Here is a 23,489-nt window from a genome sequence, read left to right as displayed (position 1 = left end):
TCATAAATGAAATTGAAAAATTTATAAAAATAATAATACATCATGACCAAATGGGGTTTATACTAGAAGTCCAACGTTGATTTAACTTAAAAAAATCAAGTTGGTAATTTACCAAATCAACACAGTAAAAAAAAAAAACCAACATATGATCATCTCTATGGATGTAGAAAAAGTATTTGACAAAATGCAGTATCCATTCTTGAGAAAAACTTTCAACCAACTAGGAAAAGAAGTCAATTTCCCAACCCTAGCGAACGGCATCTATATAAAACAAACAAACAAAAACTGTAGCTACCACCCTGCCGGTAAGTGAACTGAACTCTTTTCTCCTAAGATCAGGGACAAGATAAGGATGTTTACAGTTACTATGTCTGTTTAACATTGTACTCAAGGTTCTAGTTAGTGCAATAAAACAAACCATAGAAACAAAAGAAGGCATCCAAATTTCAACCGAAGAAATAAATAGGTCTTTATCTGCAGACCAAATAACATCTATAAAGAAGATCTAATGGGTTCTACAAAATAGCTTCTAGAACTAATAAATTTAGCCAGTTTACAGGATACAACACCAACACACAAAAAATCAATTTTATTTATATTTACTATCAACAAACAAATTGAAATAAAAAACACAAAACTTTATCTTTTTTTAAAGCACCAAAATATGAAATACTTAAAGATTAAACCTGATGAAAGATCTAGTACCTAAATAGGGAAAACTATAAGACATTTCCGAAAGAAATTAAAGACTTAAGTTTATAGAGAGATATATCTTGTTCATGTTTCAGAAGACTCAGTGTTGCAAAGATATGAATTCTCCCCAATAAAAATCCCAACAGATTTTTGTTTTAGAACTTGTTGAACCGATTCTAAAGTTCATATGGAAGTGTAGGGGACCTAGAATAACCAAAATAACTTGAAAAAGAAGAAGAAAGTTGGACAGCTAACAGTACCTGATTTCAAGACTTTCAGAGCTACAGTAATCAAAACTAATACACAGCATTGACATTTTAAAAAGATAAATAAAAGGAACAAAACAGAGAGCCCAGAAATAGACTAACATATATACGGATGACCACTTTTTTTTTTTTTTTGGAGACAGAATTTCACTTTGTCCCCTAGGCTAGAGTGTAGTGGCGCCATCTCGGCTCACTGCAACCTCCGCCTCCAAGTGATTCTTAAGCGATTCTTCTGCCTCAGCCTCCGGAGTAGCTGAGATTACAGGCACCCACCACCATACCCAGCTAATGTTTGTATTTTTAGTAGAGATGGGATTTCACCATGTCAGCCAGGCTGGTCTCATGACCTCGAGTGATCCAACCACCTCAGCCTCCCAAAGTGCTAAGATTACAGGTGTGAGCCACCACATCTGGCTGGATGACCACTTTTTAACAAACATGTTAAGGCAATTCAGTAGAATTGGAGTCTTTTCAAGAAATAGTATAATACAGAAAAATGGAATATGCCAAAAACCCCTACTTTGATTCATACTTATTCATACTATATTAACTAGATTGAATCACAGATTTTAATTGTCATAGTAGCTTTACGTGTAAAAATGACACAAATTTCCATTCATGGGGAAAGAATAAACAAATTGTATATGTTGATACAATATAATTCTAGTTAGTGATAAAAATGAATGACAATTAATATATGCAATGTTACTGAATCTCAAAACAGGTATGCTGAGTGAAAGAAGCCACATCAAAGAAAAAAAAAGAGAATAGGTAATGTATGATTCCATTTACATAAAACTATAGAAAATAAAAACTAATCTATAGTGGCAAAAAAGAGTAGAGGTTGCCTAAGGACTAGGGGGAGGAGGAGGGAAGAAGGATGGATTATAAAAGGGCTCAAGAAACTTGTAGGCAGTGGATATATTAAATATCTTGATTGTGGTGATAGTTTCATGTGTGTATGCATATGCCAAAATGTGTCAAATGTCACACTTTAAATATGTGCAATTTCTTGTATATCAATTATATCTCAATTAAACAAATTAAAAAAAGGAAAAAGTTCAATCTTTATTTCTCATATACATTTGTTTCCTAAACCAATACGCCATTTAAACATTTGCTAACAAATCAACCTTTCTGTTGTCTATTTTAATTCAATGAAACGATGAATCATTTATAAACTGACAAATTATAATCTATCTTCATTCTGTATATGATTATTAGGAAAGATATTAAAATGAATTTTATAACAGAGTCTGTAATAATATGTCAACCTAGATATATTTGAAAATCATTTCTTTTTAAATATATTACACAAAAATGGCAACTTTAAAAAAACTCCTAAGGAGAGATATTGAGAGATGGTATATTACCATAAAAAGGAAAGGTCAAAAAAGTAGGAGAATGTGGATCTAGATTATTTCAGAGGCCTTGAGAGGTGTTAGTGACTTGCCCCAAGAAACATACGTCCCAGCTCCCTCATGGAGTGAGGACCAAAGGAGCCATAAATGTAAACGACCCTATCAACTGCGCTGTGCTGAGTTGTTTTCACATCTGTCTGGTACAGGCAATGGGGCTACGTGAAGGTACAGGTTACTTTGCAGGCAAAAAAGCTGAGGATATAGGATAGGCAGCTTTTTGTCATTTTAGGAGTCGGTTTTCACTGTCACCCTCAGTTCCCTATTGCTGCTGTAACAAATTACCACAGACTTAGTGGTTAAAACAACACAAATGTATTGTCTTACAGTTATGGAGGTTAAAAGTCTAAAATGGGATGCGGGGCTGCATTCCTCCTGGAGGCTTTCAGGGAAAATCCTCTCCTGGCCTTTTCTACCTCTCAGATAGGGGCTGCCTACATGCTTTGGCTGCTGGCCTGTGTCATTCCAGCCTCTGCTTCCATCCTCCATCTCCTTCTCTCACTCTGACCCTCTTGCCTCTGTTTCACAAGCATCCATCAGGATAATCCAGGCTAATCCAGAATTTAATCACATCTTCAAAGTCTCCTTGGTCATATTAGGCAACACACACACACACACACACGCACACATACACACACACACAGGTTCTGAGGATTATACTGGACATCCTGTGGGGGGTTGGGGGAATGGGGGGCACTGTTCCGCCTACCATACCCTCCATTTGGACCCTTTGATATGACCTCCATATTCGGGTTTTTTTTTCTGTTATTTTACTGCTACCCCTGAGAACCCTGTATTTCCCCCCTAGTTCCAGGACAAAGTAGCCCTAAGCTTTCCATTTATCTGTTCTTGTCTACTGAATTAAAATTTTTTTTTTCCTTCCTTCCTTCCTTCCTTCCTTCCTTCCTTCCTTCCTTCCTTCCTTCCTTCCTTCCTCCCTTCCTTCCCGTCTCCTTCCTTCCTTCTCCCTCTCTCTTTCTCTTGTTTCTGCTGTTAAAATACCTGGCTTTTTTTTTTTTCTTTCTGAGACGGGGTCTGGCTCTGTCGCCCAGGCTGGAGTGCAGTGGTGCAATCTCCGCACACTGCAGTCTCCGCCTCCTGGGCTCAAGCGATTCTCCTGCCTCAGCCTCCCGAGTAGCTAGGATTACAGGCAGGTGCCATCATGCCTGTCTTTTTGTATTTTAGTAGAGATGGGGTTTTGCTATGTTGGCCAGGCTGGTCTCAAACTCCTGACCTCAGGTGATCCTCTCGCCTCAGCCTCTTAAAGTGCTGGGATTACAGGTGTGAGCCACGGGGCCAGGCCACAAAGTAATGCTACAGATTTATTTACTAAGCATTTAATGAAAACTACTACTTGCTATGAGGATGCTGTGAGCAGATGCTGCCCCTGCAGCAATGAGGTTCAGCCGGGAGAGGGAGAAGGCTCTCCCGTGAGAAAAGTGTTTCCAAGGAGAAGTACAGTGTGTAAGGGGACTCAGTGTCAGCTCCTGGTCTACACTGAGGGCCTCCTTAAGGAAGTGACATTTGTCAAAACCTGGACTCATATTGGAGCTTTGGGGCTCTTTTTCAGGATAACATTGAGCTCTTTCTGCTTGTTTCTGTTGAGGAGTTTCCTCGTGCAGAGGAGGCAGGAAGGCTCCAGGGACCACCTGATAAAGTTGAGAGAAAAGGACGGCCTTGGAGTTGCTAACAAACTTGTTTAGATCTGTCCAGAGGATGCCGGAGGCTCATGGGGCACAGGGCTCTAGACCCTAGTATTTCTGCATTCTTTCTACCAGGCTGTGCTTCCCTCCAGGAACCGGAGCAAAGAAATAGGCCATTTTCTGTTTTGTCCACTGGGTGGAGTATTTTAGCCAACGAAGGGGGCTTTGGCAGCAGTGACTTTGTAGGCGATCTTTGCCTTGGAGAAGAGGCAAGCTTGGACTCGTCCGGAGTCACGCCCATCAAAACCCTCCTCCGCAGCTAACATTCATCAAACTTCATCACACCTGTGTGTTGGGCTGAGGCCCATCCTGGTAAAAGAAAATCTTGTAACAGATTTTAACATCTTAGAGCCAGAAAGGGGGCCGTAGGAGCTTGGTGACTCTAACCCTCTTTCACAAATTTCGAGTGCTAGGGCCCCAGCCTGAGGGCTCCTAACCTAATCACACAGGCAGGCGGAACCCAGGTCTCCTGCCTTTCTGGGGGCGGTTCTTTCTCGCTAAGCCGCCTCAGAGGCACCCAGATAGAGACCTGCAGACCTTCGAAGGGAGGCGTGAGAAAAGACATATGTTTCTCTTTGTAGATAAAATGGTCTGAGAGAAAATCATTCTGCCACCTGTCAAGAATAAACAAAGTAAATGAGCTAGGTTAGATTAAGGGACTCTAGGTGGCCACCACTCACAGTGAAGGACTGGAAATGGTTAGGAAAACAAGGGGCCTATGCCATATATTGTGACAACAATAAACATTTATTTGTATTGATTTGTGTGTTTTGTTCTACCCCTTGTTCAAAAACAAAACAAAAAGTACCTACTAATGGCACATAAAACATTTCAGCACAACCACATAAACTAGAAGTGCATGACACATTGGCTTGGGCCGCAGTTAAAGCTGGAACAAAACAGCTGATTTGCAGGAGGTAAGGTTGACTCAGAAATGTGTGAAGCATTCTTTGTTTAAAAAATAAATGAATTGGCTGGGCCGGGTGGCTCATGCCTGTAATCCCAGCACTCTGGGAGGCTGAGGCAGGCGGATCACCTGAGGTTGGGAGTTCAAGACCAGCCTGACCAACATGGAGAAACCTCGTATCTAATAAAAATACAAAATTAGCCAGGCGTGATGGTGCGTGCCTGTAATCCCAGCTACTCGGGAGGCTGAGGCAGGAGAATGGCTTGAACCTGGGAGGTGGAGATTGTGGTGAGCCGAGATAGGGCCATTGCATTCCAGTCTGGGCGGCAAAAGCGAAACTCCATCTCAAAAAAAAAAAAAAGAAAAGAAAAAGAAAAATAATTAAAGTTGGTGATCAATAAGGCAGAGGGAAAACAAAAATAGGAAAATGAAAGGCCGATAGAAAATAAGCCTGGCATGTTAAATGCAAACTATGAAAACCTACCTCTTGCTGAGAGTGGGGCATGAATGTAGACCTCATATCTACCGTGGCTGCTTGGGGGAAACATGATCACCACAGCATATGTCAGTGGCTGCCTGTTCTCAGGGCTGGGCTGCCTGGCCCAAATCGAGTCCGTGATCTAGGGGCAGGAACTTTCCACAGCTCAGGCTTTTCATAGTAAACCAGACTTGAAGGCTAAACTAAATTTTAAAAAATTATTTCTTTTCCCTTATAGTTTTGTCAATTATAAGTCAGAAGGAAATTCAAGGACTTTGACTTTAAATATCTCCCGATTTTTCAGTAACAGTTAAACCTACTTACATATTAAGAAAAGTGGAGCAAATTCTAAATAAAGGTAACCCAGTGAGATCAAGACAACTGGGAACAGTTTGGGGAGGCTGACCTCAAAAAGACAAGACACACATTGTTTCACTCAGAAATCTTTTCCCCCTTAAATTTCCTAAAGAAAGCAGAGATCTTGCATGCTTGCCACTGACTTGGAAAGCTAAGTGCACCTTAGCATGGATATTCTTGGCTCCATCTTTTGAAAACTTAGAGACTACACCATTAGAAAGAATGGAAGGCTGTCAAGGGTTTTAGTGATGGGTTCTTCAAGGCCCCAACTTCCTGCACATGAAAGTGTAGCATCAAGACAACCCCTCATCAGCCTGACTCTCAATGTAAGGCCCTCTGACTGCAGGGGAGCCTTGCCTTACTCATAGAGGCCACAGATCTTCTCTTTGCCCTCTAACGCCTGCAAAAGCTGTGTGTGACAGAGTACTCTGTCTTTTCAAAGCTGATTTATAACTGAAGGAGAACAGAAACTTGGTCAGAATCATGAGTGCCCTAGATGCCTTTGAAGAGTGGAGAGACATGACTGGACTAGGGTTGGACTGGAAGAGATGGTCAGGAAGGTACTTAAGAAAAGGGGTGTTTGCAAGGGAATCACCCAGAGTCAGAGGCAAGACAACCAGGAGCAGCAGCTTTGAGGCAGGGTGGAATTCTTGCTCTGGCAGTTAGAAACGCTGCAAACTCAGACAAGTTGCTGTTAGCTCAGTGGTGGGATGAGCCCTGATCACTTCTGCCCCAGTTGCCTACTGGATTCAAGGAGAAAATGGACAAGAAAGGGTTCACAAACCATTCATATTAGAAACAGACAAATATCCATTATATAACCAATGTTCCACCAGCTCCAGTGAGAAGTAAGTACAATAGCTACCATTTTTGAGCACCTATTTTGTGCCATGCTTGTTCATCTATGTGTTTTAAACTTTATGGTTATTATCATCCCCACTTTACATAGAGGGGAACTGATCATCAGAGGGGGCAAGTGACCCTCCAAAGTTCATTAGCTGTTAAAAGGCTGAGTAGGGATTTGAGCTGTGAACCTTGTTTCATTTTATTCTAATGAGGACAGATTCTTCTGGTGTCAGCTGGGTTCAGCAGGGTGTCCCTGCACCCCTCGCCCAGTGGCTGGCAGAGGATTTTTAAGAAGAGAGGATGGAAGGCAGAAAAAAACAGGAGTAGAACATGAGGAAGTCTACCTTGGGGCTCCGTTTTGTTTCATGTTGCAGTGAGGAACAGAGGGTGAGCAACCACAGGCTGAGTTACCTCCCTGGAGTGATTGAACAATTCAGTAATGCATGAGTGTCATTCTGTATGTTTGAACTCCCCATTTGCTTATTGGCACCATAGTCCCTTATCTCTCTCCCTCTCGAGTTTCTTTCTCTTCTTTGACCTTTCTAGCCTCCTTATTTCATGCGTGCACATTCTTGTCTTTTTCCTCCTGCCTCTTCCCTCTTCGCCATTCGGACAGACTGTATCAGCGAATCCCTCTACAGTGTCGTATCTAACTTTTTTATTCATTGCATGATTTATTTTTAGCCTGAAACAACTGCATCCTAAAAATGGAGTTCCTAATGAGACAGAGGCTGAGCAGAGCTATGTAAGGTATCTGGGGCTTGGCCTCCCAGCCTCCCTAGCTTGGCTGTTTTTCTACTCTCGCGCGCGTGTGTGTGTGTGTGTGTGTGTGAGTGAGTGTGTGCGCCTCTGCTCTTTGTCCTGAGCCCACGATTCCAGAGCTGGCTGGACCCAAGGAGGTGAAGAGTCACTTCTCCGCCCCAGGAAGGGCAAAGAAGAGAGACAAAATCAGCCTGTCTGCTCCCTGCTTGGCTCAACAAGGCCTCTAATAGTCTTCTGTCCTTTCTTCTGCACACGGCATATTTGGGAACAAGAAACAAAAATTTTTCCAAATGAAGAGAACTCACTTGTTTATTGTGGGGGTTTATTTTCTGTCCTCTTGCAGGGCAGAAGAGGGGCTTAATTTCCCCACATACGATGGGAAGGACCGAGTGGTAAGTCTTTCCGAGAAGAACTTCAAGCAGGTTTTAAAGAAATATGACTTGCTCTGCCTCTACTACCACGAGCCGGTGTCTTCAGATAAGGTCGCGCAAAAACAGTTCCAACTGAAAGAAATCGTGCTTGAGGTAAGTAATCAAAGGGCGTGCTGTCCGCGCTGCCTCAGTGAGGTGCTGAGGGAATGCCTTTGGCCAGGGGTTGGGATATGGGAACGAGGATGCAGAGAATATATACTGAGGTCTGCTTTATTTTGGCCTCACGTGAATCAGATGCCCTTGTTGCACAGCTGGGGTGTGTGAACAATGAGGGGTGGGTCCTAACTCTTCAAATGAAGAGGACCAAACGTGCTACACTATGATGGGTCTGATGTAAAGTCTCTGTGGCCCCCTTGACTTTTCAAGGGCCCTTGTCCCAGTCACTGTTTCCCAGATAGAATGCAGAAACTGTTGTTAAAACGGTTGGCTGAAATGAAATCCAGGGACTACTTGTGGATGTCACTCAGTGTGCCCACTCTGCTCCCTCAAATCTCCCTGTGATCCTGGAGAGACCAGAGTTACTTGACCTTGCCTCTCTCTGGGGGTCAGATGGAAAATATCACTAAATGACTCTCCTCTCTTGTGATTTGCCGTCAGTCAGCATTACAGAATGTAGTTGTGTGCAGATTTTCTGAGCGGCATATTCATTTATGTGATTTTTTTTTTTTTCCTCAGAAAGTTGTTGGTGTGACTTTAGGGCAGAGCTGAAGTCAGTTCTTATTTTATCCGCATTACATGGCCTGCCTGTTTGTAACCTGGCACTGGGGCCCATTTTCTAATCCTTTGCGAGTGCCCCAGAAACTATTCCTGCAGCTCCTCCTGGACAGCTTAAGATGGCTTATACTTTAAGAGTGCCTGAGGGTGCCAAGAATGCTAGTGGGCACCAAGATGCCTCATCAGTCCCCATGCCTAGCCCAGGCGCAAACCTGTGAAAAGGATATTTGAGAATTACAGTTTATTAACCAGTGCAATCAGAGAACTCAGGTTGATGAAACAGTTGGATTAACAGAATTATCGTATAAAACCCATGTGGATTTGAATTTTTTCCAATTGAAACATTGACTGTCATAAAATCCAGCAAAACTATCCCAAATACATCAAAAATATATTTCCAACCTTGAGTGCTGAATGTGGAAGTTCAGTTCTCTCTGTGGGTTGCAAGAAAAGAGAAAGCAGGGATAGTTATTAAGACTTTATTCTATAGAAATGAGCAAATCACAGGCTGGAAAAGAACAGGACATAGAACTTAGCTGCTGCTTAGCCCATGAAACCAACACTTACATTGTATCTCCATTTCAAACTGCCATACTCAGTTATCAAGAGACATTGTTATGAAAACTTAATAGAAGGCATAAGGATTCTCCCCTATATGCTCATTGCTGTCCAGTTAGCCTAGAACTCCAAAAGATTGCCTTTGGTTGGCCAGTACAGTCAAGGACATTCATTTCTGATTCTAATTTTTTAAAAAGAAATCTCTTTCTATCATCTATCTGTCTGTCTGTCTATCTATCTATCTATCTATCTATCTATCTATCTATCTATCTCTCTCTAGCTCCCCCAAGTATATATGTCCCCAAAGACTATGCAAAATCATGAACAGGAACTTCCCCTGGGCTTACCATCCCTCCAGACACCTTTGCTCCAAGAGTGCCCTTTCCACAGTTGGGTGCCAGCCCAGCAGAGACCGATAAGGAAAAGTTCACGACAGGAGTTAATTTGATGCCCCTAGGCTGCTAAAGCTGGAGTGAGGCATCATTAGGAGAAAAAGAACACAGAACTTGAAATCAGGATATCCGGATTTAAGTTCTGGCTTTGTCTCTACTAGGCATAGGACGCAGGGCAAATTACGTAATTTCTCAGAGCCTCATTTTCTTATCTATAAATATAGAAAAATAATAACTATCATGCAGGCTTAAGAAATGATTAAATAATAATAATGTTAATTAAATGCTTACTAAGTACAGGGACTGTCCTAAGCACTTGGTATGTGTTAGCTTGCTTAATCCTTATTCTATTAAGTAGGTACAGTTACCAATTCCATTTTATAGATGGGGAAACTGAAGCAGAGAGGCTAAGTTGTCCAAGGTTACACAGCTACTACAGATGAAGGCAGTACGTGATACCTATACCGCGCCTCTCCTGAAATCAGTGCGAAAATGCCCAAAGGGCTTCTGGGTAGACTGTTTAAGATGGTTTCAAGAGTCTTCCTTAAACAGAGTTGCTCAGCCTCTGGGCCCGGGTCTGATGATGCCAGCTGTACCACCAGCATGGCCGAGAAGTACATGGCCTGGAGGCACTGCTTATGCAAAAGTCCAAACCGAGGCGGAGGCCTGGGCTCCATTAGTGAAGGTGAGGAAGGGGCAGGCCTTTGTTGAGATACTTGTCAGGTGCAGCATCAAGGGAAAAAATGGCTCCAAGAAGTCCATGAGTGGAAAGAGTGAACACGTCTTTAAACTTTTGTCATCGTCAAAATAACTATTTTGTCCTCTTAATCCTCTAGACCCCACACTTGCACTAAGAAAAATAGTCTGCCAGCTTCCAGGGCTGTGGCTGTTAGGGGGTAGGGGGAAAAGAGGAGGTAGTTCCCAGTGTCCATCCATCAGGCAGTGTGGTCTCAGCCATGGGCAAATAGCTGGAGGGGAGGCGGCTCCCTTCCCCCTTGCAGCTTAAGGCAGCTTCTGACACTTTTTATTATAACTGACTATGACCCAGTACACACAGACACACACACACCAGAAACAAAAATTTCATGGAACTATACTTATTATTATTACCTGGGGAATTAAAAAAATTTTTTTCTATTTTTATCCCGTTCTCTTCTATTTCACTTTAAAAATCGATCTCAACCTATTAAGTTGATTTCGCTTTCCAGTGAGGAGTTGCCATCCCTAGGCTGAAACAGCTGAGGAATTTCTAGGACTTAGAAGCTCATAGCTCCTCACACTAGGGCCACCCCATTGTAAGAAACTCCAAGGGCGCTATGGCCAGTCACGTATATTTTGTCTGCATCTCTAAGGGATGTCAATGAAAAGAGCCAGAAACAGCTTCATCCACAGAGCCAGGAGGTCACTGCCTGATGAGGGGCACTTGAAATGCCATTCAATTAGTCATGCATGTGCCACCTACTTTATGTTGGGGTGCTGGGATAGATGCTGTGGATACAGGGAACATGAGACCCTCAAGTGGCTCACAGCTGAACACGGAAGAAAACACGCGAACTAAGAGCTACAGTGCAGGGAGGTTGCTGTAACAATAGAGCAACTTGTAAGTTTCTCGGGGAGAGTAGAGGAAAGAGGAAGAGCCAGAACTGGTTTGTGAAATGAGTAGGAATTACTGGTAAAACAGCACATATTCTGATGGCTCTCAAGTATTTTTCCACCTGCTAGCTTTTTCCTAAAATTTGGCCAAGAGGGCCTCATTTCTTTAGGGTAAGATTTTTGTCCCGACTTAGTCAAGGTCCTCTGGGAGAGGTAGACCTTTGAGATGTTGCCAATCACTTACATCCCCTGAATCTGAATTTGTCGTGAGAACAGGACTTGACAAGGGGAAGAGGAGAAGGGGGAGAAGATAAGGTCTATGCAGCTTAGCAAGAAATAGGCAAGTTATATGACACCAGGAGGCAGCAAACTCAAACTTTGCTTTCCGGTCTGGCCAGAGTCCAGTTCTGGAGGGCCCAAGGGTCAGTGTATGATCCATAGTTCCATGCAGATGTTCTACACATGCTTGTTGAATGAGTGAATGAATGTTAGAGCTCAAAAGAACTGTGGAAGTCATCTAGGTTGCTCTGAACCCCTCATTTCATAGCTGTAACCCTGACTTAAACAGCTGGTAGTTCTGATTCCTGCTTGGCTTTCTTCATCAACAAAGTAGCATATACTCCCTTAGATTTCAGAGTATGTGAAAAAGAACTAAAAGGCAATAAAAGTAATCACACCAAAATAAACATGGATAATGTTCTGGTAGATTTCTTTCCAGTTTTTTTTTCTGTACATAAGTACACATTTTTCAATTCGGAATTCTACCATTTATACAGTTTTGTTTCCAGCTTTTCTTCACATCCGTATATTGTATTTCTATATTATTAAACAGTAATGTTAATACCAGCATAGTATTCCAGTGTATCATCATACATATTTTAAAAATAATTACCATATATTTAGATCCTGACATAATTTTTAGAGTTTTAAAAATCTTTATTTTTTCATTATTGTTTTAATGAACACTTCTTTTTGATTTCTGGCTAAAGTTTTCCATAAAATTGTTTTGCCATTTATATATTTTTTTCTTCCATAAATTATTTTTCTATGCCTTTTCTCATTTTTCTACTGGGATGTCAACACAAATTATAAAAGGAGTTGCAATTTTGCATGCTGTCTCCTACAGCTTCCGCCAAGATAGTTAATTTAGTCACACCACAGTGGCCAACTTCCACTAGCATTACAGGACTCAGAGACAGAGGAGATGGTCAGGGAATTCAGTTTCTCCTTGTGGCTTTGTTTCCTGCTTCCTCTTTTTTCTTGAAACTGCTGTGCAAGCCGCTGCTCCTATCGTGTCCTATAAATATTGCCAGAGAAAAGTCCTTCAGCATCACCATTTCCCTGAGGTTGAAGTGCTTGAGAGATGGCATGCTCTAACATGGGCTTCCAGATCAGATAGACCTGGCTTCCTTATTTGCAAGGTGGAGATGACAGTGCTGTTGTGAGGATTGAATGAGGCTGCCCAGCAGGAGCATAGCTCTGGCGCACAGAAGATACTTAACAAATGCTGGCTTCTTTCAGCCCACACTCACTATTTTGTCAGGATTCTAAACACAGTGCAACCAACCCCATCAGTTTACAAACTGAGGAAACCAGGCCTTGGGAGCTGGGGACTGGAAATGCATTGCCATCTTGCTTATTCCCAGCCAGTTTGATTCACTCCTCCTCTTACTGCTTATTCACTCCTCCTCTCTGGGGCTGGAGAGGAGGAGTGACTTGCTGGTGGTCACAGGCCGCTCTCAATGTACCCCTGTTTGGCATTCCCTCTGCTCTCAAGGCTTTGCTGAGCCTGTGTCGGCTATGTTCAACCACCTCATCAATATCATTTATTAAATTAGGCTTTGCCCCATTTTCAGACATGGTTCAGTCTCACCTACTTCGAGAGGTGCTTCCAGTTTCCTTCTAATCCTTTCTATCTTACCCTTTCCCCCCATGGAGACATGGGTTGGATTTTTCCCTCTAGATTAGAAGCCTCATGAGAACAACCTGAATGAAAATCAAACTTGGTAATAGGGGAAGCAAACAGCAAAGCAAAGCAAAGCAAAACAAAAGCAAACTGAGCCAAGTTCACATTGGGCAAGGATCAAGAAACTGCTTGTAACTCAAAAACACAACTAAATGAATGCACTGGTCACACGACAACATGACAGGTGGAGCCCCAGCTGGCCAGGCATGAGCAACATGGCCTCCACATTGTGAATTCCTGAGCCCTCTACACATGGCATTTCCATTCTGCCCAGCACCCAGCCTGGGATGAGGAATCGATTCCTTCTTCTTCCCCTTCTGCCTTAACACAGATCTTATCCCTAACTCCAAGACCTTTATCTTTTCCTCTACACCACTTCACTGCTAGGTGTCCGGCATTCCAACCTGAAAAAGAAGACAAGAAAAGGACAAAAGCCTTTTCCTGGTGAGCTTCACACTTACGTAGAAATAATTTTATGGCCACTTAAATCGTCTATAGAAGGAAAGGAGGAAAGAGACATGCAAAGACCTCAGAGCTCAGTTCTAGGACCTCTGGGCACTTTTCATTTTGTATTCACATGTTTCATAGTTAAAAGTGATGCTGTTAGCCATGTATCTGTGTTTTGGGTGGCAGGGTGGAGAGGGGGGAATAGCAACTAAGTAGACTAACCTGTAGCCAATATGCATTTACTGGATTAAGGAAAGCTATGGGAGATTTTTTTCAGGCAGCTAGAGAGTGTTTCAGAACATGAAAACCAGCATTGTAAATCCCTGAATAGAAATAATTCATTCATTTATCAAATTTTCATTGCTATTAACAGACACTCAATAATCTTTGCATGAGTAAATGAATGTATCAGTGAATGTATGGATAAAGAACAAGTAACACTTTCTGGATTGTGAACAGTAAAGCTTGGTTCATTCTTTAGGGTGAAATAGGTCCCTTGAGCAGGCAGAAAACCTGGAGTCTTGGCACAAAAATGGCCACGTTTTCTTGGAAGTTGAACCAGGTCGACCTGCTGGTCTTGTAGTTTTTCAACAGGCTGCAACTAGAGTTCAAGGTCTAAGGCTGCTCCCCTGTGTACCCTTGGTGGGGTTCTTCTGCTTTTCCTGCTTAAGAAGGTCTCACTGTAGCTCACCAATAGAGTCTGTTGGGATGCTCTGCTGCCATCCACACAGTGCCTGTCCAGGGGATCTCTCCTAAGCTATCTTGGGTATTAAATGGCAGGACCACTACCTAAAAATGCAAACCAATTTCCCATGCTGAAACATAGGTTACTTTCCAATAATTTTTAGATGATGACTCACACAAATTATCTATTAGGCCCTGTAGGGGAGAGGGATGCTGGTTTCATTGTCTATGACAGGATCAAGAATCATAATCCTGTGTGATGTAGGCCTCTGAGTTTTGCAGCTGTTTAGCAGATCTCTTGATGCTGCTGCTATCAGTCTGCCAGAGCCCCAACCAGACTGAGCTTCCTTCTTCCTTCAGGCCTCAGTCTCCTAAACTATCTGTATATCAATAAAAAGTAAACTTTAGCTGAGAGTGACTGCAGCCTCTTCAGGCTTTGCAATGTGCCCAGCATCATCATTGACAAGTCTCATGTGCACTTTTTAAACACCTCCCCTCCCTCCTCCTCCTCTTCTTCCTCTTCCTCCTCCCCTTCTCCTTCTCCTCCTCCTCCTCCTCCTTCTTCCTCTTCCGCTTCCTCTTCTGCTTCCGCTTCCTCTTCCGCTTCCGCTTCTGCTTCTGCTTCTTCTTCTTCCTCCCCTTCACCCCCCGCAAGCTGGAGTGCAGTGCTATGATCTGAGCTCACTGCAACCTCCACCTTCTGGGTTCAAGCGATTATTCTGCCTCAGCCTTCTAAGTTGTTGGGATTACGGGTGCCCACCACCACACCCAGCTAATTTTCATATTTTTAGTAGTGACAGGGTTTCACCATGTTGGCCAGGCTGGTATACCACCATTTCTCTATATCCAATCTCAGATGAAGTATCAATGCTTGGGAAAACTGAAAGCAGAACACCTGAACTTCTCTTCCATTTACTCACTATACTGAGTAAGTCACACAGATTCACTTCATTACACTGATCTGTGAAATCTATATGTAAAATAATCTATAAAATCAACCATTAGTTCCTACCTCCATGAATTAGGAGAATTAAATGGAAACAGGTGAATAAGAATTTCTTATAAAATTATAAGAAGCTGTGAAAGAGTCAGGTATTATTATTTTTGTTATGTCAGTTACTACTGAAGAAATTCATCTATGTATTAATAGAATGACTAATTGAGTGCTTGAAGTATAGTGGGTGCTTATCAATGTGAATTTCCTTCACTAGTCACTTGAACTTTTGTACGTGTTCTTAGTTGATTGTAGTAGTTCTCAACTTTGGCCACACATTAGCACCACATAAGGAGTTTTAAAAAATACTGATTCCTGGGTCTCATCCCCACAGGTGCTGGTTTAATTGGTCATTGGGTAAAGGCTGATGTCCAGATGCTGCAATTTTTAAAAACTCTCTGAGTGCTGTTAAGATACAGCCAAGTTTGAAGGCTGCTCGAACCTTGATGCTTAAAATGTGAACCCCAAGGTTGAAAGCAGCCCAGCTACTTGGGAGGCTGAAACTAGAGGACTGCTTGAGGCCAGGAGTTTGAGTCTGCAGTGTGTTATGATTGTGCCTGTGAGTAGATACTGCACTCCTGCTTGAGCAACATAGTGAGACCTCATCTGAATAAAAAGGCGGACCCCAGACCAGTAGCAAATGGCATCACTTGGACCATCTTAAAAATGAAGAATCTCAGGCTCCATCCCAGAATCAAACTTAACACTTAAATGAGATCCCTGTGTGCTTTGTAGGCACGTTAAATGTTTTCAAAGCACTGCGACAGTCTATTGGGTTGGGAAAATTTTCCAGATGACCAGAATCATGTTGTTACCTGTTTGACCTTTGGACTATTCACTCTTCAGAATGGTGCTGGAACTGTCAGTACAGCTCTGATTTGGAGAGCTGCTGGGATGTTAAGTTGGTTCTAGGGGTGCAGGGATTCATATCTGCTTTGGGACTCAGCCAGGCCTCCCAGGGTTCTCCCACTGATCCATCACTCACACAGTCAGTAACTAATCCTTTGGACCTCCTTAAAAGGAAATGATCTGGGACTTGAGGAGTCTTACCCTATTTGAGATCTTTCTAGTTGAATTGCCTGGCTTTTTAAGACCAACTCAGAAGTTGGCCTTCTAACTATCCTTAGGTCAGGGTTCAGAGTTGACCTTCAGAAAGAGAAGACATGCATCTATTTGGTTGCTGTGGCACATTAGCCCTTTCCCCAAAAGAAATGACAAATCTAAGAACCCTGAAGGTAGATGGAAGTGGGGTATTAAGATGTTATGATGTTTTATGGGAAACCATGGGAAAATTTCTCAGAGAAAACTGGTGAGTATTTTGTAATATGAAACTAAGTCTGGGGAACGCCTAAATAGAAATATTTGCTCTTTCATTTATTCATGAAATATTCATCTTACTTGCTGTCTAAGTCTGCTTAGTGTTGCTATAACAGAATACCTGAGGCTAGATCATCTATAAAAAGAGGTTTACTTGGCTCATGATTCTAGTGGCTGGAAAGTTCAAGATTGGCAGCTGCATCTGGTGAAGGCCTTATGCTGCTTCAACTTATGGCAGAAAGCAGAAAGCAATAGATGTTATAAGAAAGGAATCATGTTATGAGAGAGAAAGGATGGCAGAGAAACCAAGGAAGCCAGACCCTTTTAAACAACCTGTTCCCTCAGAAACTAATTTGTTCTCATTAAAACTCACTTACCCTTGAATGAGTGCGTTAATCTATTCATGAGGGGCCCACCCACATAACCCAAACACCTCTCACTAGACCCTACTGCTGAACACTACCATATTGGGAATAAAATTTCAATATGAGTTTTGATGGGGACAAACCACATCCAAATCATAGCACTTACAAAGATGCAGATGGAATGGTCTAGGGAAATGTTCCTCTTTTATTGATGATAAGAACTCACTTCCTTTAGGTCTATGTTTAAATGTCACCTTATCAAAGAAGTTATCTCCCTGACAGCCTTTGTAAATCACACTTTTCATGCATTCATTTTACCTCCTCTACCCTCTTCTATGCTTTTTCTACATAGTACTTGGCTGACCTATTGCACATTGTCTGACACCTCTTCTTTTAGTACATTTGTGTTGCTATGAAAGAATACCTGAGGCTAGGTCATTTATAAAGAATAAAAGGTTTATTTGGCTCACAATTCTGATGTCTGAAAAAGTTGAAGATTGGGTGTCTGTATCTGGCTAGGGCCACAGGCTGCTTCCGCTCATGGCAGAAGGTGAAGAGGAGCTGGTGTGTGCAGATACCACACAGCAGCAGAGGAAGCAAGAGAGACAGAAACAGAGAGAGAGAGAGAGAGAGAGAGAGAAGATGCAAGGCTGTTTTTAACAACCAGCTCTCAGGGAACTCTAGCAGGAACTAATAGAGTAAGAACTCACTCAGTCACTGCCCCACCCATGGAGGACATTAATCTATTCAAAAGGTGTTCACCTCCATGACCCCAAGACCTCCCATTAGGCCTCAACTCCAACATTGAGGACCAAATTTTAGCATGAGATTTGGAGGGAAAAACATCCAAACTACAGCACCCACTATAGAATGTGACATTCACAAAGGCAAGGACTTTGTTCTACTCATTGCTATACCCCAACACCTAAATCAGTGCCTGACTCAGTAGGTATTCAACAGTGTTTGTCGAATGAATGTTGAATGAAGAGAAGGGGAAGAAGGAGAAGGGAAAAGCACATATTATGAACTTACCATAAACCATGCCAATACGGGGCTTTACATATGTAATTTCATGTAATTCTTACAACATATTCTTATGTTACAGGCAGAGAAATGAGCCAGAGAGCTAAGTAAAAATTGCCTAAAGTCACAAAGCTATAAAACATTAGATCATGAAGCAGGGTTTGAACCCAAACCTATTTGGTTTCAAATGACATGCTCCTTCCAGTATGCCAAGGAGCAGCTGAAAGGGATTGCTTCATGTTTGTAAGCTGTGCCAACTTACGAAGGCACAGATGTCTTTAGTTTGTACTCTGGATTTTCACTTACACTTGAGCTGCATTAAATTGTACAACTAGACTATGTGTTGAACCTAAATGACTAGTGTGAGCCAATGGGCTGTTGCTTGGCACTTGGAATTTAATAAATGTTAGCTGGATGGATGGCTGGAGAGGGGAAGAAGGAAAATGTCAAGAATTAGAAATAAATTGCTTATACTGGAAATATACTTCTCCTTGATCTCTTTTTAAATTAAGTTAAATTTTTTAAAGTATTGAGTAGAATTGTAAAGAGGTTGAATTTGCCAGATTCAGGAACCTGCTTGTTACCCTTGCTTAATCCCACCAAAATATGGGTAAAATTGATTTTTTTTTAAACCATGGGACTCTCAGCCCAAAATATATATACACATGGGCAGAAACCTCCAAGCTTTATAAGGCTGACCCTTGTTCTAAACCTATTTAGCGCAGGCAAATATCCCAGTGGTTGCATTTCCAAACCCCAAGAGGGGAAGGCAAAATGAAGTTGCTGGAGTTGAGTGAATCTGCAGATGGAGCCGCGTGGAAACACTGGGCAGCGAATAGCAACACACACAGGATTCAGGTATTTTTTCCAACTGTTCACTGCCCGATAATGGCAATCTCCAAATTCACACCTGCTCCACTCTGAAAAATTAGATGAGGTCAGGCTTATTTTGGTTTGGCTTGGCGAACGAAGCCTCCCATAGAGCCCATACTCTCTCAGGAGGTGCTCACTTTTAAATTGCAGTTCTCTGTGAAGCCCAAGTGCTGCTGAATTCTGTGTGGAGGGTTGCTGGGCACATATCGATAATACAGGGGATCCTTGGAGTGAGATGGTAAAAGCACAGAGATGCTAGTTGTAAAAGCATGGATTGAGTTGATTACAGTTAAATATTTCCTTCCACCCATGGAATTATAAGAAAATAGAGGTTTCATGAACTGGAAAATATACTGTTGATTCAGAAGTTTTTAGACCATTGGAACCTTCTCTCATTACTCCTATCTCCAAAGCCCCCGGTATTGCACAAGCCCAAACAGGACACCTATTCATCACATTCCTGAGGTAGACTTCCTCCCAAAGGTATAAGTTTTTATTTTTTATTATTTATTTATTTATTTTGAGATGGAGTCTCGCTCTGTCACCCAGGCTCCCAGGCTGGAGTGCAGTGGCATGATCTTGGCTCACTGCAACCTCTGCCCCCCGGAGTCAAGCGATTCTTCTGCCTCAGCCTCACGAGTAGCTGAGACTACAGGCATGTGCCACCATGCCCAGCTAATTTTTGTATTTTAGTAGATATGGGGTTTCGTCATGTTGGCTGTGCTGGTCTCGAACTCCTGACCTCAGGTGATCTGCCTGCCTCAGCCTCCCAAAGTGCTGGAATTACAGGCACGTGCCACCATGCCCGGCCCCCAAAGTTATACATTTTAAAATGGGGGCATGAGATACCATGAAAGTCACCACCGCAGTTATATTATAAGGGCTATTATGATATAAGGCAGTAAAATTAAAAGTAAGAAAATCTGATTCCAAATCATAAGATTTTTCTTTACTCAGTAGCCCTACTCTGTGGCAGTTTGAGCTTTACAGGTTGGTGCAGAATGTTTTTGCATAATTGTCAGCTTAGCTTTAGTGCGCATTCAAAATGACTTGTTCCACCTAGAAAGCCAGCCCCCTGAAGAACTGAGCCTGTTCAAGGAAGCCTCTAAGGCTTCCCTTTTTACAAACTGGATGTGGTAGGCCAGAATTATCCAGCTAAGCTGTTTCTGTTTGGACAGCCATGAAGGAAAGGGGCCAGTGCAGCATCTTGCAATGTGATGGGCTGGGCAGGCCAGAGCCGCTTCTGTGTGCCCAGGGTGCCAGTTCCAGGAGCTCCCACCTGCTGTCCAGGTGCCCCAAGCCAGACAGGCCTCTCCTCACCATCTGCCGTGAGCTGGGTGGCCAGGAGACCTAACAAGTACTCCCTCACATGATCACCTGCTTCTACCTACACAGCACACACAATTACTCTGGCCCTGGATATCTAACTGTTAGCCAGACCACACACCTCTGTTTTATGAAGGGACTGAAGCCTCCTCCAGACACAGAAGTAGTGAATGCAACACATAAATGACTACTGGCAGTAGCACCTAGCAGTGTGAGATGCACAGGCTTTGGAGTCAGAGCCAGCTGGGATTGAGTCCTTGCACTAGCTGTGTGACTGTAGGCGGGTCACTTAGCTCCACAAGGCTGAGTGCTTCCTTTATAAAATCTAAGCCAGAGGCCAGGCAGGGTGGCTCACGCCTGTAATCACAGCACTTTGGGAGGCCGAGGTGGGCGGATCAAGAAGTCAGGAGATTGAGGTCATCCTGGCTAACGCAGTGAAACCCCGTCTCCACTAAAAATACAAAAAAATTAGCCGGGTGTGGTGGTGGGCACCTGTAGTCCCAGCTACTCGGGAGGCTGAGGCAGGAGAATGGCGTGAACCCGGGAGGCGGAGCTTGCAGTGAGCAGAGATCGCGCCACTGCACTCCGGCCTGGGCAACAGAGCGAGACTCCATCTCAAAACAAAAAACAAAACAAGAAAAATCTAAGCCACAGTACCCTCCTCGTAGGGGTTTTAAGAAGACAAAACAGGTAATATGTGTAAAGTGATGGGCACATGCTTGGTGCTTAGTAATGGGCTGTTCCTGAAATCGTTGTGTATGTGAAAGCACATTGAAAACTGCCATTCTTGGGAAAACACAAGTTAGTTTTCCATGGCATTTGCTGTCATTAGCAGATGCTATCAAAGTAAACACTAGTCAGACATTTCAGAAAGTTCAGCAGAGCAGGAGCAGGTTCCTCTTCTGTTTTTCAGTGTGTGCTGTGGAAGCAATAAGTCAAAGATCTCTTCATTCAATCATTAGTTTACATTTATGAGGCCTCTCCATGAGAGGAAGCACCCCATCCGCTTTTTAAAATGAGGTGTATCGACCTTCACTGAAGGACAGTTTAAAAGGGGATGATCTCTCTGGCCCCAGAAAGCACTGAGTATCATGTGGAACTTTTTTCCAAGGAGAGTTGGAGGGAGGGGCTACCAGAGGAGGTCAGGGCCTAGGCTTCCAGACTGCATTTTCACAGGCACTGGGGCACAGAATTCTGTTGAGAAAAATTGGAAAAGGGCATGGCCTTGCCCCACGTCAGACAAATTCACTCTTTAAAAATTCCATTGCAATAATGTTTTTAGATAAAACAAAACAAACCTGGCCTTCAGGGACAGTCTCCCTCAGTCTGTCAGTTTGGACATGGCAAAATGCTCCACAATAAAAGGCTGTGATTTTGTGTTAGAGACTGGTAGGGCCACGGCTCTCAATGTGTGGGCCCGAGACCGGCAGCCTCAGCAGCCCCTGGGACCCGGGCAGAAATGCAAATTCTTGTGTCCCCTCCCAGACCTGCTGAATCAGAAACTCTGGGGTGGGCCCAGCAATCTCTTTTTACTGGCTGCCCCTCCAGGGAATGCTGATGTACACCCAGGTTCTAAAACCACTGACTTAGTGTAGTGGGGTTTGCCCTGTAATTAATTGGTAGGGAACTTTCACTATGTCCTTGTATACATGTTACTCCTGCGAGATTGGATCTCAGTTTTTTAGATAAGGAAATTGAAGATCAGTTAAGTTGTGACTTGCCCAGAGTCTCACAGCTGGTAAGTTGCAAAGCCAGGATTTGGGCCCAGGTCCCTTGGAGGCCCAGGTATAGGAACAAAATGTGATTGATGAAAGTTTGGGCTCTGGAGACAGAGTGTCAGGGTTGAAATCCTAGCTGGGTCGCTTAAGCGCTGCGTGTCCCCAGGCAAGTTGGTTAACCACTCTGTGCCTCTGTTTTCTCATCTGCAAGCCTCTGCCTCATGAGGGTTTTGTAGAGATTCAATAAGATAATTCTTGTACGGCAGGTGGAGCAATAGCTGGCATATAGTAAACACCCAGTAAGTGCTATTTTTTTTTATATTGTTGTTGTTACATAGCCTCTCAGAATTGTGGGGTGGAAAAAATACATAGCATCTTCCCTTGGTCTTTTCCTTGGCATTGACCAACGTGATAGTCCAAAATGCCAATAAAAACAATCAACAGCCTCCCTCTCCCCGAAGGCTCTTTCAGAGGCCACCTATCCCAGCCCTAAAGAGGCCCCCGATACTCGCTTGAATCCCACAGAATAGCTGTCCCTTCATTGAGCCAGCCTCCTTCGTGAACACCATCACATGCCAGCTGCCCAGCTATACATAGCTCAGGCCTACTTTGAGGGCGGCAGAAAGTGACAGGAGATTACCGGAGAGAAACGTCAGCTCTCTGGTTTCAGGGGAGGACACACAGTTGTTGAATTGCTTGACATGTTGCCAGATGGCATGAGGGACAGTGGGTATGAACAGCCGTGTGGCTCTTGGCTTACATGAAGAGAGCAGGGTTACAGCCAGGGCGTTTTTAATGACTGGCTTGAGGGACATTCACTTGGAGCAGAGATCTGTGACATTTTCCCCGAGGCTCAGCTTCTTTTTCAGATTCTTGGCCCTGCAGAAAGTAATCTCCACCTACCTCCCTTCAACAAGTAACCACCTCCTTTTTCTTTATGACCCGCCACCTCCCCACCCTCCCTCTGACTGTGTAGTAAATTAGTCCTTCTCCTCTACAAAGACACTTCTTGGGCAATGGTATAAATGTGACTTTCTTCCTGTCTTTCCCTGGATTCGAGCTGGTAAGTCCTATGAAGAGACTGCATTGGGTGGGGTCTTTTTGGAGGTATTGGATGTGCTGCCCTGGGAGCCCCAGGGGCAGTCACGCAGCACAGGGTGTCCCTCTCGCTTCTGTGTGACTCCTTAATTAGGCGAACCACACCTGCTGTAACATGTCCTTGTCACCCACCCCGTGGTTTAACTCCCAGTGCTTTGGCTTCTGTCCCAGCTCTTCTCTAAAAGGTCACCCGTGACTTACCAGTCCTGAGATGAGAGGCCTCATGGGGGTCCTACCCCTCCTTGACTCCCTGCAACATTTGATATGACCACCCGCTCCTTTGTGACTCTGGAGTCATGACACCAGGATCCTTTGTCTCCCCACATTTCTCCCATGGCTCCACTCTGCCTCCAGGGTAGGTGTCTTGCTCTTCCTTCTGAGACAGCCAGCGCTTGACCCTGTGGCTTTCTCTCACACTCATCTCCCAAAGATGGCACCTGTCCTCAAGCCTTCACTTCTCATACAGGACCTCTCCCCTGAGCCCTAGATCAGCACCTCCGGGTCTGGGCTGGACTGCCGTGACCGTGAACTCTCTGGGTCTGAATCCATGCTGAGAAGCT

The 23,489-nt window shown here is 43.5% G+C and overlaps 2 protein-coding genes across 5 annotated transcripts in view; both read left to right on the top strand.

Annotated features, from left to right (window-relative positions):
* NGF (nerve growth factor) overlaps positions 1–23,489 on the top strand; it is a 1,213,865-nt gene that overhangs the window by 732,197 nt on the left and 458,179 nt on the right. The window lies entirely within an intron of this gene.
* Positions 7,445–23,489, top strand: part of CASQ2 (calsequestrin 2) — a 69,537-nt gene continuing 53,492 nt past the window's right edge. The window contains exons 1-2 of one of the 2 annotated variants that reach the window (XM_050748221.1): positions 7,473–7,954; positions 18,635–18,772. In XM_050748221.1, the coding sequence (XP_050604178.1) occupies positions 7,721–7,954; positions 18,635–18,772 (372 nt within the window). In that variant the 5' untranslated portion in view covers positions 7,473–7,720. Of the gene's footprint in view, positions 7,955–18,634; positions 18,773–23,489 lie in introns of both variants that reach the window. The other variant, XM_050748222.1, reaches the window with a different exon arrangement.

Source organism: Macaca thibetana, chromosome 1 (assembly GCF_024542745.1).
Source record: "Macaca thibetana thibetana isolate TM-01 chromosome 1, ASM2454274v1, whole genome shotgun sequence".
NCBI classification, from domain to species: domain Eukaryota; kingdom Metazoa; phylum Chordata; class Mammalia; order Primates; family Cercopithecidae; genus Macaca; species Macaca thibetana.
The sequence above is the reverse complement of the archived record's forward strand: the minus strand, read 5'-3'. Positions and strand labels throughout refer to the sequence as shown.